At 45.3% G+C, this 16,547-nt stretch overlaps 1 protein-coding gene across 5 annotated transcripts in view; it reads right to left on the reverse strand.

The window, feature by feature from the left end:
* Window positions 1–2,127: 2,127 nt before the first annotated feature.
* Window positions 2,128–16,547, reverse strand: part of LOC119179712 (japanin-like-RA2) — a 354,550-nt gene continuing 340,130 nt past the window's right edge. For all 5 annotated transcript variants that reach the window (XM_075869258.1, XM_075869257.1, XM_075869254.1 and 2 more), the window contains one exon: window positions 2,128–2,295. In XM_075869258.1, coding sequence (XP_075725373.1) covers window positions 2,150–2,295 — 146 coding nt within the window. In that variant the 3' untranslated portion in view covers window positions 2,128–2,149. The remainder of the gene's footprint in view (window positions 2,296–16,547) is intronic.

The raw sequence follows: 16,547 nt of genomic DNA on the forward strand, positions 1-16,547 counted from the left end.
GCACACTGTTGCCATTGTGGCTCATACGCACACACATACGCCACACATACGGGCTCACATACAGGCAGCTCTGTTACCACTGTGTTTTTGGTTTTTCCCGCGCTCTTTCGCGGGAATAACCATAGATAAAGTGGCAACAGTGAGTGAAGAGAGAGTGCAAAGCGTGAGTGATTTGAATGGTTGTGCGTTTCTGTGACTTGCGGATACGCGTGGTTTTGAGCTGTTGCGCGATGACTATTGTAATCAGAGTGAAGTGGTACATGAATTTAGCCTGAAATATTTACTGTTTCAAGAGTATGTCATGCGTTCATTTACCATATTTTACTTGCAGGTCATCTTTGTGAAATACCAGCACTACGTAACACACAGCTGATGGACCACTATTCTGCAGATTTTTACCTTAAATATGCTCAGGCGATGTGCAGTTTGTGCCTCCAAAAACTAATTGAATAGTAAGTTCGAGTTGAGGTGGCATAACACTCACTCTTCTCCATGCATTTCATGTAGAAAGGTAATGTATTTGCCATAAAATTATTTTGCTGATTAAAAGATTTTCTCGGGATGTTTCCCAAACGTACAGGAGTGATTTTACAGCACTGGCTCCCTGTTTCAATGTTTGACGAAATAGGTATTAAAAAACAAAAGTGGCAAGGAGTGAACACGAAAAAGTAAACTGCGTAAAATGCCACTCAGCTTTGTTAGCACGTTAAAATGGTTTGTTCTCGTCTTTTTAGCTTCGTAACTTAAGCATTGTCTCAGGTGCACAACACTCTATTTGCAATTTTCTGCCTATGTTGTTGCTTCAATCTTTATTTTTTCCTTATTATGAATACCATGACGAACTTGAAATTAGCATCACTTGATGTAAAAGTCACCCAAACGAAATTTGTTTCTTCATGATGCAGTGCATCAGCAAATTCTTAAAAATCTGGCTGCCGTTGGCTGCAGCCTCCTGTATATTCTAAACGCATTTATCAGCCCCCCCTCCCAACCCGGCCCTCTCCCCCGTGGGCAAATATTAGAAGGAGACCAAATTCGCGTACCTGCTTCACAAGCAACCCGAGTCACGAACTAAGCTCTAGGATTTTGTCTGAAACAACAGATTTTTATTCGAAGATTTGAGCAGTCTGCTTTTTCTTGTCTTTCTGCTGCAGAAGCTCAGCCACAGCTTATAGGTAACCATAAATAAAACGGCCGAGTTTCAATCAATGTGGATCTCAAGCGTTTGCGATACCTCTCCTTTATGTACTAGTGTTCCCACCCTGGGATTTTTTCGTGCGTATTTATATATGAGTGGCAGTGTCCCCTTCTTCTACGTTTTTAACAGTAACTGAAACCAATTCAATTGTCATTGAATTCTGAAACATACCATCACTAAACACAGCAAGGTTCTTTTTTTTAGCTTTGCAACATTTACAAGGTTACGCTACAGGAAATTGTATATTTTAGCAAGATGTAGAGTACAGTGCCAAAGGTCTGTTTTCTGGTGCGGCTGCTCTGTTCGCATGAGCCGCTTGCTCGAACACCCTAAACGGGGGCAGTGAAAATATCTGAGATAGGAAGAATGCTGCATTCGCAATGTACAAATAGCCCAATCGCACAATGTACATTTGCTTAATAATGAAATAAGGTACTACGGGAACCCAAAACGCTATATGCTGAGGGTAGTGGTGGTGCATTCAGGCAACCGATGCACTTAGAAACTTATAGAGCTCTCTGTACTAAAAGAGAGAGGTATTTGCTTGTAGTTCTGCACATAAGGACGAAACTGTCGGCACAAAAATCAAGCAAACGTTTCTTATACTTCATGCTTTCAGCCAGATTACAAGCTTGTACAGGTTTATCGGGTATTCAAATTGCAATAGCTTTCGCTTGCAAAAATATTGCCAATATAACAATAACTGCAGCTATTCTGGGTCCAAATTACAAGAATCGACGACTAGTTTGCTTTATGATGATCACAAAGAATACATCATAAAAATTACTTTAAAATAAATTCAAGAACTTTGAAATAGCACTCACGCTCCTCATCTTCCCATATATAGGACTTACCTAAGATGGTCAGAAGGTTTGACCAGTTTGAGTGAACGCATTGCAGTGTAATAAGCTTATTCATGGCATGAGATGTTCACTTTGTAGAAAATGGGTTTTATTTCTCATGTTTCGGGCAATAGTCTGGGTACCCATCGTAGACTGCATCTTTGCAAATTGCGCGAAATAATGCCACTGTATATGGGTCCACCTTATCTTTTTTTGCATATTTATTCTTCGCCCAAATAGAACACAGTGGTTGTTCTGTAAAAAAAAGATGAATCAATGTTTATGAGCCACGAAATGTTGAATACGTAAACAAATTACCACGCATCTACGTGCGTCGCGCAAAAAGACGTTAGAAGATGATGGTCTTCTCTGCGGAGAGCCCTCATGTGCGTGGCGGCTCCCGGGAAAGGAGACACGTCAAAACATATATTGCCTCAAATTTATGAATAATCCTATGAGGTGCAAGCGTTCAACAAAAGAAATCATTTGTACAAAGAAACAATTGTGGTGTTTGATCTGTAAGGAGCTTCGAAGCAACGCAACACCGCGTTCTCTGTAGATTCCAAGCATGGAGTCTGAAGACATGGCTTCTCAAGACCGCGTAAAAGCCCAAAAGATGAATTTCAATTCTTTCTAATGCAAAAACTGAAGGAATAATTTTTTACCTTGTTTAGTTCTGCCCCACACAGTCTGTCGTTTCGCCTTTCAGATCGGGGCAAAATGAGACATCTGAAGCCTTCCTTATTTATTTTTAAAATACTGTTTCGAATGGCGGTAACGTAGTAGTATTTATTTAGCACATACCTTTTACCTAATCGAAAGTTTATGTATTTATATTTATTTGTGAGGATTGGAAAAAAATAAATATTTCCTATTTTAAATTGTTGTCTCATTTTACCCCACCCACCCCAATTTATTTCGTGTCATTAGAAGACTGGCTGCTGAAATCGACAATAATGTTTAACATCACTGCTGCAATCAACACACTACCACCAAAAAACCGCTAGGTCCCCGCGGAACGCGCAGCAAAACACAGCGAATGCTGGGAGAGCGCCCTCTTCAGAACTTCTCTTAAACGCCCCTTGGGCACCTTCAACAAGAATTCCATGGTCGCCACAACAAAATAAATTGTATTTTTACGCAATAGCTCCTTAAAGAATGTTTACTTACGTGGATTGGAATAAAATTCGGGAGTGACGCAGGACTCGAGTGGAACAAGCGGATAACACAGACTCACTGCAGCAGTGGACGAAGATGCTGCTGCAGGATGTTAAGGCGGTTACCTAGACATTTTAGACAGAGGTACAAACAGAAAAAAATGGACAGCCGGCTTGTGATTTACTGAAGACAAAGAAGTCACTATTCACAAGATGGCAAGGTCGGAGGCTTAACCGGAAGCTTCGGAAAAAGATTGTGAAGGTAAATACGCAAATTAAAGACCATGGCAAAAACTTGTACAGGCAGCAATGAGATGCAACAGGTAAGTCAGTCATTGGACAAATGTGTACCAGAAGTATATGAAATATTTTAAAACACCTGCTTGAGGACTCGGGCACACAACCTAATTAGAAGGGGTCCTTGCTAGAATACTTCATCTAGCTCAGAAGCCCTCAGCGGGGGTGGAGCTATAGGGGCAGTTTGCTAAGAGATATTGTTACGACCGTCATCAATATTGAAGTTTTTCGGCCTTTGTGGAAGGGAGGAAAATACTTCCACGCATTCTAAGCGAGGGTGTGCTGTCAAGACGGGTTGGTTTCCTGTCAGCAAAACGTGGAAGGGGCCAGGACCGGTCTGCGCAAGGAAGGCACACGAGCCAAGAAAGGCCATTGTGAGCTCGACTCTATGCAAAGCTTTTCAGGCAAACGAGGATATTCGCAGCTAAGCCACAGCTGCTAGCAAACAACCAGGAATGGAATGTGGGGGTGAAGAAAAGGATAATGCACTATGTGCTGCAGCCCTTGCGGGAGCTCGCCTCGACGACGCGTGATTAGTCGACCACTCCTCCTTCTCCCTTTCTCCATAGAATCAGCTGAATGTGATGGCATATTTTGACGATATGCGGGCCCACCACGACATTGTTCTACACAAACAGTCAAGCAAATTTGACACGTGTACTGGCAGCCGGTTTTTTGAACCTCACCCAGCTTCCTAAAGAATCTTGAAAACCAAAATCATCGGACGTGCGCGAAACTTGGCGACGTATGCAAAAACGTCAGTGCAGTGATTTGGCGACCATATTTGAGCATCGTGCGGACTTTTCCCTCTCCACATGCATTGTGTGGGGTCTTTCCTCTCCTTCGGGGGTGGAGCATCTAGACCATGGAGTGCCCTATTGGTGGAAGTCGCGGACAATGTGCTCAGGGTTGGCAACGAGGCGCTATATAAACGGAAGACTCTTGTGTATTTTCAAGTTTTAAAGTTCGACAGTTCAACAGTTCCCATGAACAGTTCTGATCACTTGATCACCTCTTTTCTAACTCTCAGTTACTAATGATGTAAATAATTTGTCATTTTTACGAGCGCCTCATCTGACTTGTCCGACGATGGGTCCTAGGACGGGGGCCCGCTACCAAACTGAGACCCGCAGGACCCGGAGTCGCAACAGTATCTACCGCTAGCAGTCGATTCCAACATGCAAGCCTGTCGGGGGTGTACGGAAACACCTTTTCTCCACTTGGGCGAACCCTTCGGCATCAGCGATGTGTGACGTGCCGTGCATAAGCTCAATGTCCAATTGGCACCGGGTCCGGATAGTATCACCAACAAAGCGCTTATGAATTTAGAGGAAGACTCTGTTCAATTTCTTGCCGATGAAATTAGCGGGATTTGGAGGGTAGGTGATATACCGGAGCCATAAAAGTTAGCCATGGTGATCCACACTTCCAAGCTCGGTGAAGCACCAAGTTTGGATAATCCCTTCCCCATCTCTCTCACGTCATGCGTGGGAAAGGTGGCGAAACACGTTATGCAGTAGTGACTGACAGATTACATAGAGCACATTGATCTTTTTCCCAAATAATTAGTTTGCTATAGGCCACGTTTATCCACCCAGGATGCCTTGAAAACTATTAAGACTGTAATTTTAGATAATTATACCAGAGACACAAAGGGGATCCTAGGCTTGGAGCTAAGAAAAGCGTTTTACAATGTCTGTCATGTTTTTATTTTAGATGAAATCTCTGGTGTCAACATAGGCTCCTCCTTTCATCCGTTTGTGTGTTTCTTACTGAGTGTTCATAAAGCCATTCTTGAATTGGAAGATCTAGAATCAGATATGCAAGTGCTGGGAGATAGGGGGAACGCCGCAGGGATCTATTTTATCACCCTTACTTTTTCACATCGTCATAGCTGGTCTCTCGAGGCAGCTTTCTGGAATTCCAGGTGTTGGTCACAATTTATGCCGATGATATCATCATTTGGTGTAAAGGAGGTAGTGATGGCACTGTAGACGGTGTCCTGCAAGAGACGATTGACACTCTCGGGAGTTTTCTAGAGGACGCAGGCTTTTCCTGCACTCCGTAAAAGTGGAGGAGACTCCTTCTCTGGAGGAATGGCCCACGCTCCCGGCATGCTCTTTGGCCAAGGAATTTTAGCAGGTTTCAGCCACACCAGAGCTGTCTCTAGCCATGGAAGGTTTGCCTAAAACAGATCGTCAAGTGATCTCGGTGCTGCGTTCCCTCATAGAAACCATCTAAGCGATATTAGTCGGCATGAAGACAGCATCTGCTCGAAACGCAGTTGGATTATTGGACGCCATAAGCCCAGTGCTTGAATCTCTCAACTGAGAAGACGGCTCACACACCTCTTCATTTCGTAAAGAAGTCCAAGCTGCATCCGTCATGAACGCCAGATGACAAAAATTACGCCTTTCAGACTTTCGTCGGTTTGTGTACCAACGTGTTTCCACTCATCGTCATTTGTGAACTGAATTTGTCGAGACCAATAAGACTTTCAGGGTACGAAGCTGTCATGTCTTCAACAAACGGTGCGCGCAGCAAAATCATCGTCTTTGTTCGTCGTGAACTGACATATGTTGTGCTACCAATTGCGCCTCACGATGACAATCAGTATGTCTGCATCAATGTGAAAAAGAACAAACTCGTGTTTACTCTCCTAGGCGTTTATATAGCGCCTTCGAATAATCTCGATCCCAGGAGATTCGAGGATATTTTTAGAGGTTGTCCTGCACCATGGGTCATCATAGGTGATTTCGATGCGCACCATCATGCATGGGGAAGTACGCGGACAAATGCAAGAGGACGCAAGTTGGCAAACATCCCCTACAACTATGGCCTTACTCTTCTGAACGACGGTAGCCCCACTCATCTTCGAGGGGTGGCATACGGCAGCTGTCTCGACCTCGCTTTTGTCTCCAACTCCCTCACGAGACACGTCAAGTGGTTTCCAGATGTTGAGACGCGAGGAAGTGATCACATTCCAATATACCTTCACATCAAAGGCTTGTCTAGTTGTGGTCCACGGACGACCATTCGAGCAGTCGAGGGAACCAACTTGAAACCTGACTTAGAAGATGCTTGCAGCGATGGCCTACAATCTGGGTTAGAGCAAACAAATAAAAGCAAAATGCAAAACGCCACTCACACGGTCACATCTTCCGCACAAAACGAGTTTGACATAGAGGTGGAGCGACTCCGAGCTTTTCGACGGTGAGCGGAACGTCGGTATCGGTGCACAAATTCAGGAACTTAGGGCAGCCAGAAGGATGCAAAAGAAGATTTAGCGTCACCTGGATATATTAGCGTCGGAACGATGAACAACGTTTTGCCAGTCTCTAGACCTTCGCAAGCCACTCTCACACATTTGGAAAATGGTGCAAGGTCTGCTTCACCTTACGGAACAGCGTTTTTTATTCAAAGCGCTCGCGCTCTTTCAAAGGCGGCAAGACATCGATGTCACGCAGATCGCCAATCAAACCACTCGTCCAGATTATCCAGTGTTAGGTGACGTCCCTCGTTCCCGTGACTACCACATGGGCCTCCCCTTTACAATGGAGGAGCTCGAGTCGGCACTAGCTCTCTGCAGGCGTTCAACTTTAACGGGTCCAGATGGTATTTCGTACCGAGCCTTGTGCAACCTTGGAGAAGGTGCAAGGAGAGAACTGTTGACGTTTCACAACACCTCGTGGCAGGATGGCAATGTCCTGACGACTGGAAAGTAAGCCGCTTGGTAAGCCGCTTGAAGCAGGGCAAATCCCACTCGTACTCACCTCATACCGCCCAATATCAATGGCCAGATGCGTAGGAAAGATAATGGATGGATTTCGGATAAATCTTGACTACAAGATTTATCCGAATTCCATGCCCGATTTTTGACGCGACCAATCTTTCATTGACAATGTCGTACATATCTTTTTGTACGGTGAGTACGTAAGATCCCGTGAGCGACTATATCCCTGAGCTACTATAGGTGTGAAAGGCGCGTAAGATATTGTACTGCATGAAGCCATTTTGGGTGTTCTTGCGGTGGTTGGCCTTGGTGGTCGTGTCTTTTGTTGGATTTAGGGTTAACTGGCTGCAAGATGATTCTTTGTGTTAACAGAAGATGGCCCAACTACGTGACGCTATACTTTCAGGGGTGTTCCTCAGGACGAACGTCTTAGCCCGACGCTATTCAATCTTGCACTAATTGGCCTTGCTGAATACTTGTGAAGTACCATTCAGATCTCAATATATGCAGACATCTGTGTCTGGAATTCGGCAGTCACACGTCCTGAGACACGTTCCCGGCTTCAAAGAGCAGTAAATATGACTGTCAACTACTTGTTAAAACAAAGTCTCAGCATATCACCATAAAAATGCGCGCTGGTGTCTGTCACTCGCAAAGTAATGACCTCTTATGTCACCTAACTCGGCGGGCGACAGATAACTTACGCCAGAACCCATCGGTTTCTAGGCATCATTATTGATAGGGACCTCTGTTGGAGTCTACATGTGGCCTATATAAAGAAGCGCCTGACCGTTATTTCCCAATTGTTCAAGTTCCTGACAGGAAAGACGTGGTGGATGTCAGTAGACGAAATGATTTAACTCTACAGAGCCCTGGTTCTCGGTTTCTTGAGATATAGCTTGCCCGTGCTGAGCAATACCTGCAAGACCAAGGTTCGTTTTCTACATGCAGACAAGCCCAAGCACCGAGAGTGTGCCTTGGTCTGCTCAGATGTACGTCGACAGAGGCCACAATCACAATTACTGGTGACTATCCAACACCAACTCACAATGCTGTGGAAGTCCTGAGAGTGCACATCAGACACTTTGCACGTGCTCCCTGTCATCACCTTGCACTGTTTCCTTCAGAGATGCGCCAAGCATCGTTCGCTAAAGTGATTGTGAAGTACAATGAGAAACTTCCCTCGGGCTTCCCTCCTGCATCTAAACTATCGATACCGCCTTGGTGTCTTATTCGACCCACAGTGCATCTTGGTGTTCCAGAGATCCGAAGGAAATCTGAGCTTTTGTCGCCCGGGCTTAAACAACTGTCTCTTCTTTTTCTGCACGAGAAACATTCAGACAGTGTACGTATTAACGCCGATGTCTCCATGAACCGTCAGTGTTCGTATGGTGCAGTCGTTGTCCCAGCAAGAGGTGTTACCATCAGCTATTAGGACTGACCACTCTGAGGCATCTACAGCACCTGAACTAGCTGTTTTGCGCGCTGCAATTTGTGTGGTGAATTGGGAACCACCGCAAGAATGGTCAATTTTCAGTGACTCAAGAACTGCCCTACAATCTGTGCTCTCAGTACTGCGTCGCGGGCCGTACGAACAGCTTGGTTTTGAAATTCGATGTTTTCTCCACACTTCACATAAGAAAGGACATTGTGTGACGTTTCAGTGGCTTCCACGTCACTGCGGCGTCATAGGGAACGAACATGCTGATACTGCCGCGCGGGCAGCTCTTGGAGGAATGCAAGAAGCCATACCACTTTCGCGGACCGATCTTCGACGACTTGTGTTTCAAATCACTATGGTACCCACGAAGCAACTATGGTACTTCGTGGGTACCATAGTGATTTAGTACCATAGTATCACTATGGTACCCACGAAGCAACGACACGAATTGTCAACACCACCTGTCCTCTTTCATGGCTCTCCACATGCCCACTAGGCTCGACTGAAGAGAAGCCACCCTTGTTTATCGCTTATGGCTAGAGGTGGCATTTACAAAATACTATTCATTTGCCATAGGAATGGCCGACAAAGCTCTCTGCGATGCCTGTCGTTGCGAAGAGACGGGACAGCAGATCCTGTGCGACTGTCCGTTGTATGACATCCAGAGACAGCCACTGGCGTCCGTTCTCGTGCGCATCGACAGTAGCCAAATGTCTGTGGACACTATTCTTTCAAGTGCCCGAGAGAGGAGATTGCAACAGAAGGCGACAAAACCACTGTTGAAATTCCTACGCAACACAGACTTGAACAAGCGGCAGTAACAGCAATGTCACACACCACGAAACACAAGACTGGATTATGATTACGCGTGCGCGCGTGTGCTGCCTAATGTACTGTGTTTATCTTTATTCCCTCTCTCCTCTCTATCTTTCATCATCAGCGCCCTTTTCTCGTCACTTATATCCCCTGCTGTCATTTGCGCTGTTAAGCACTTTCTTCGTCTTCATCTCCCTCATCTTCCTACCATGCGCAGGGTAGCAAACTGGCTGCCTATAGGCTGGTTAACCTCCCTGCTGTTGTTTCCCTCCTATTTTCCTTCCTTCCTTCCTGAAAAGTCCTAGCTTCTCCTCCATAAGTCAAGAAGGGCCGTCGACCACGAGGCTGGGTGCCACCCCTATATAACGACTTCCACCTACGTACCAAAAGTGGATGAATAGTCCCCAAAGTCGCTTCTATTTGGATCTTGGGTATGAGGCTAGAAGCACCGGGCAACAATAAAATCATGATTCACAGCGAAAAAAACAGATAGTGTTATTATGTTCCTAAGGTAGGTGGCTAATTGAAGGGCAGGACTATGAAAGGACAACTTCGACAGGCTTGTACATGCTTTTCTGCTGTGTCATATGGCATATATGTGGTGGAAATGCACGTTCGGAAGAGAGCGGAAAGGGACAAGCATAATGCAATGATTAGGAGGGCGGTAAAAAATGCCTTAGGGCTCCACAACTACACCCACAGAGATCGTCTCCTGCAATTGGGAATTCATAATACCTTAGAACAAATCGCGGAAGCGCAAGAAAAAACACAGGTAATTAAGCTCTCTGACTCAAAAGTGGGCAGGATGATGATTCAGGCGGATGTGCGTTTCCCATCAGCTCTGGTTGAGGCTCAGTACCAAGGGTTGACGAGGGACCAGAAGGAGAATATCGTGGTCTCGCCTGCTCCGCGGACCATCAGTCCCCTACGAAGTGTTGTAAGGAGGAGAGCACACGCTTAGGCACTTCTCCGCTAAGTTAAGGATCTCCACGGGGGCCTGTTTCGTAGACGCGGCGCAATATAACGACCATTTGGACTAATTTACGGTCGTGGCAATTCATCAAAAGGGGTTACCTATATTCCGACGTTCATATGCGCAAAAACTGTCAACGCAGCTGAGCAGGTTTCCATTGCCTTGACTTTCTTAGATCACTGTCATGTAAATATATTTAGCGATTTTAGAGCCGCCATTCGTGCGTTCAGGTTTGGAGCTGTGTGCAAAGAGGCCAAAAATATTCTCGGTGAGAAGTTTCCTACAACCCATACCCTTACATGGTTCCCGGCTCTTATGAAAAACGGATGGAGTGATTATCAATCTCAATGAGTTAGCCCACTCCAGGATGCGAGGGTTAGCTGTACGCTACTATGAAGGGTCTTTGAGTCGACCTGGATTTATGCAAACAGGGACCAGCTAGGTATATACAATGAAATTACCCAGTATTTTGCTAGGAATAGGAGAAATTTTCCACCTCCACGTATAAAGAGCAGGCGCTGACACTGCGGTTATTTCAAACGGAGACGTATCCTAACCCTGCCTTTCTCCACCAGTTTTATTGTGAGGTATAATTAACTAAGCTTTGTAGGAATTGTGGCAGTCTAGCCACCTTACACCACATGCTCTTCGAGTGCCTTTCGGTATACGGCACTGATGCAGCATCGCCAAACAAATGTTCAGCATGTCGCGGATTATCACGATACAGTTGACCTAGACGACAGCTTAAGAGTCAGTCAAATCTGGAGCCGCAAAAAGGGAATCTACACAATATCGAACATTTAACGAATTTTCGTCTCCTTCTTGATTGACACTGGATAGTCAGTTTTATTCTGAGCGAAGATCTTTGCCAATGCCTCTTTTCTAAACATTTTTCTCTGACGTCTACTTCTGTGTTGCTCCTCAATCACTCCAAGTCCGCAATTTATGTTCCAAGATTTTGCATTCCTACAGCCTTCTTCCATGGTAGATTCACCGCTATATAATACTGTACGTTGTGCCTGGAAGAACCACCATTCTTGGTTTAGATGACATCGTGGCTGTGGACATGAAAATTCAAGGCTCAACCCTTAAGTGTCTTCTACTGTCACAACAAACACCAGTACTTCCTCTAGTGTTACGTTCTCACTTTGAGCGTCTATTTTATAAGAACTCGGAACATTTAAGGTTGTTTAACACAAGATCAGAGTTCGTGATTCAGGGCAGCCAGTGGCCAGAAAACGGAGACGACTACCACTTGTCACTCGTCAGCAAGTTTTGGCAGAAATACAGAAAGTGCATGGAAGCCCAGGGTATAGTTGAGAGCGTTGACTCGTTAGAGTGGGTGTCACCTATTGTGGTGGCTAAGGAAAAAAGATAGCTCAGTTCGCATGTGCGTTGATATATGGCAAGCAAACAAATCTGTGGTTGTGGAAACTTTTCTTCTCGCACAAACTGAACAACTATTATACAGCTTGGCTCGGGCGCAGTTATTATCGAAGCTTGGCCTAGCATCTGCGTACCACTAATTATCACTCATTCCGTAAAGCCTTGACATTACCACCTTCATCACTCACGATATACTCTTTTGTTTCAAGGGGGTTCGCTTCGGACGGACGTCGGCGCCCTAATGATCTTCAAAAATGGTGCATATGATCCTAAAAGCATGCAAATGCCCCATATCTTACATTAACAATATAATTGTCTATGGACGCTCTCGAAAGGATCATATGTGCAATTTGCACGCTGCTTTGCAACTACTCGCTGGTGTAGGCCTCAGGCTGGATAACAAGTGTTCTTTTGCTGTCATAGAGCTGCATTTTTTGGGTCATGTTGTCAGCGCTAGAAGCTTATTTCCACTAATGCCATCCATTGAGGCAATAACAAAGCTACTATTACCTAAAAACATCACTGAACGGCGTTCCATGCTGGAACTTGCAGGTTTTTATTCCAAACTGATTTCACATTTTTCTGGCGTTGAGGAGCTAATGCGTGTCTTGCTTCGACAATATGCACCTTTTGTTTGGACTGCTGTAGCACAAAGCAGTTTCGAGCAACTGAAAGCCTGGCTAACGTCTTGCGAGGTGATACATCTCTTCAATTCTCACCTACTCGTGTATGTTACGATGTATGCCTCAAGATACAAACTACGGGTGGTGTTTCAGAAAGATAAGGAAACCTCACTGCAAACTGTCCCGTTCGCCTCGCGCACTCTGTAACCGCATGAACGGCAGTACTCAGTCGGCGAATTTGATGCTGTCGCTTGCGTCTGGGCTTGTGAACATTAGCACGTTCACCTGTGGGGGAGGCCATTTATTCTAGGGACTGATCATGTGGCAGTGGTTACGCTCCTCTGAACAAAATGTACAGGTTACCGTCCATTAGAAACAGCGCGTTGGTGCTCACAGTTGCTTTGCTACAACTACACCACGGAATACGAAAGCGCAGTGAAAACGCCTTGACTAACATCCTCTTCTGGTGCCCGTAAAGAGTTTACTCCATGGTGCATCTGAAGAAGGATTCATATCCCTTTTGGACCCAGCTGCGACCATGCTAGAACATTAAGAAGCAAGTGCCAATGTTCAGGTTATCGGTCAGTTTAGTTAAACACTTCATGACTACTTCTTGTCCTGACAAGAAATTACTGTTAAAAGAGTTGCTACCTTACTTTAACGGGCAGGCTGATCTCTGTGTCGTAAGTGACATCCTATGCCGGGGTCACAGGTTTGTCGTGCCGGTGGTTTGACACGCCATCTCATAGATCTGGCCCACGAGTCACATTCAGGCGTTAGTTGTACCAAAGCTCGCCTGAGAGAGTGTGATTGGTGCGCGTGCATGAATAGCCACATTGAACGACTGGTGCGCACACGCGTGATTTGCCAGTCGTGTGACAAGTCCGCACGTGTCTTTGCAGCACCACTGCAACCTGTGCCTCTCCCTGACACGGCCTGAGAAAAAATCGCCATTGGCATTGTGGGACCCTTCACGCAAGGTTCGGCTGACTACTGTTTTGCGATTACTATTATTGACTGTTTTAGCTAGTGGCCTGAAGTGGCTTTCGTACGAGATGCAACCACATCTGCATTGAAGAATTTTTTACTTGACCCTTTTGCGCGAGACGAATACCCACGTTGTACGGTACCACAGTTTTCTTTAGCAAGCTTCAACGAATTTCTCACAGAGCGCGGACTAACGCATTACAACTCTTTTGTGTATTACCTACGTGCCAATGGCTTGGTCGAAAGATTCAATAGGGTGCTGAAGTCGTATAATCAACCAGCTCTCTTTTAAAGCCGTGATATACGAACAGCCATGCCTGATTACCTACATGTATATCGCTGTATACCTCACGCGCCTACTGGTGCGGCACCCGCAGTTCTCCTTCATCGACGCCAACCTCGAACCAGACTTGACATTGTGGAACATTCTGACAGTTGCTTCAGCACGGACCTGTTAAGGGCGTTTGTGCAGCTGAAAGAGTGCGTAAAAAAAAGCAAAGTATCTGGAAGAACTACACGCATGAAAAACGGAGAGCCAAGAAGCCTAGCTTCGTCAATGGTGATTAGGTGCGTGTTAAGACACCTGCCGTTCACGGCAAGCTGTATTTACAATTATCCGCGCCCAAGAAGATTATTAGAAAACGTGAACCAGCCTGCTGCCTCTTGGACGATAGACGTGTGCAACACATTCAAGTTAGTCACAGTTCAGCCTGGAGCAGTCAACAAAATCAAATCGGGCACCTCTGCTGTTATGGACTGGTAACCCGCATCTAATCAGTCATCTCGTGCACCACAACCTGTCACCTTTGCTTTTATGAACTGGTCAATGGTCATTTGCATCTAATCCGTCATCTAGTGCACCGCAATTTGACACCTTTGCTGTTATGAACTGGTCTCTTGCATCTATTCAGTCATCTAGTGCACCACAACATGACACCTCTGCTCCTATGAACTGGTCACCCGCATCTTATCAGTCATCTAGCACACCACAACCTGACACATGAAGAGTGGATGGCCATGAAAAAGTAGACCCTGGATCATGTGTACCAGAGGGCACGCTTGTTCCAACTAATCTCTCGGGCCCCACCGCAGTGGTCTAGTTTCTAAGGTACTTGGCTGCTGTCCCGCAGGTCACGAGATGGAATCCCGGCTGTGGCGGCTACATTTTCGATGGAGGCGAAAATGCTGCAGGCCCGTGTGCTTAGATGTAGATGCACGTTAAAGAACCAAGGGTGGTCCAAATTTCCGGAGCCCACCACTACGGCGTCTGTCATATACATATGGTGGTTTTGGAACGTCGAACCTCACATATCAATCAATAAAGCTGCCTCTCAGGCTTTAATGCACCCATAAGAAGAACCAAGCGCAAAAAACGACCCCGAAGAAATTGAAGCACTTCGTTAGGGAAGTAAACAAAAACAGTTCTTGTGTTCTTATTTTTATTTTTTTCGGCAAGAGGAGATATGTGATATAAGGCGTTGTTACCGTCTACAGAGCTGTGCAATGGCACGCGCTCGGCGGCCGACCACACGGAAGAAAAAGATGGAATAAAGAGGATGTCTCCGCTTATATTATGATGTATATTATGTACGATGTAATATAAGAAAAAGAAACCCAAAAAGTAAAAACACCAAAGATAAATTCGGTTGAAACGAGGGTTTCTCGCGTCCCAGCCCAATATATTATCATAGAGCCACGTCGGTGCTAGGAACAGCTTTGCGAACTGGCCTTGGGCAGTCTTCGGGCTAGGAATTGTGTTAATATGAGCAATCAAGTGTTTTATAAACAGCGAAAGAACAACCAGGTGTCACATTATACGAATGGCGACATGAGTGGGTCGTGAAACGCTTTAGAAAAACTTGATCTGGTTCAACGAGCAACCGTGGCGTATACTCACTATGATGGATTGTGGGGATTAAAAAGCTTTGGCCTATTTATTCATCGTCTTCAGGAACAGAAAAAAAGCCTAATGTTCCCTGCAACTGTGCAGCGGGTACCACGCTTCTCCGATGAATGACAATGGATAGAATAGTGGATGCTTGTCTACCCTACAATGATCAATGGAGTAGTGGGTACTCTGGAATTGTGCTTGCAGCAGCTACCCAAAAAGTTTACAGAAATGCACGGAAGGCCACTCTTGCTGCTTTCGCAGTGACAGTGCTGCGCGTTCCGCGGAAGCGTGGCGGTTTTTCTAGATGTAGGTGTAGAGCCTGAGCTTCTGGCTCATAGCCACCCTAAAGATTGAGTCAAGAATCGGGCAGCTTAGAAAACAAATTGTCATAATCTAGAAAATAGGATATAGTAGAGAGCCATTTATTACGCCATACTTCGCCATTCTTCGGAGAAGCCTGTCACCCACTACACAATCACAAGAAATATTATGCAATTTTTAAACGCCATTGCTGACGACGAAGAATTATGTCTAAGACTTTAAAGGCTGAAACGTTCGTGTAATCAACGCTTGGTCAATCCCCTTGAGTGGGTATTAGCCATAGTTGAGTCATCATCGTCATGATGATGACTCAACTCACAAGTCATCATGGTCATGAGCTCAACCTTACTCTGATTTCGAAGATGGTCTTAGTGAGCACCGCGTTTTGATGAGGGTGATATCATTTTATTGGACCAGCGAGGGGATGTAAAAACTCTGAGGGCGTTTGAGCTGCATCTTCGGGAATTGCTTTCTAGGTTCGCTCCACGGTGCATGCCTAATGCAATAAACGGCTGTACACGTATTATTGGCTGTTTCAAACTGTCCTAGAATGTCAATTAGAAGTACACTTGTTAAGTACTCATGAATATTTAGTCATTCCTTTGCTCAGTCGCAAGAGGAGTAATTATGACGTAACGGGCACTTGACAGTGGTACACATTGCGCTCAAGAGTGCCTAGTGAAAGTACAATTAAGAACACCACCTTGCATGAAAATCAAGCCAACCAATTATATCTTGTTATGAGGTAGGGAGTGACGCTTCGCTCTGGTTCCTTGATTGGAAATGAACACATCGGTGATAAATCCAGAAAGTGGCCACAGTCCACTCTATCTAGGGCGCTCATTAAGAGAATATTGGAGTCATTTTTTGCACGTTTCTCGA

The sequence above is a fragment of the Rhipicephalus microplus genome, chromosome 7 (genome assembly GCF_043290135.1).
Source record: "Rhipicephalus microplus isolate Deutch F79 chromosome 7, USDA_Rmic, whole genome shotgun sequence".
Taxonomy (NCBI): Eukaryota; Metazoa; Arthropoda; class Arachnida; order Ixodida; family Ixodidae; genus Rhipicephalus; species Rhipicephalus microplus.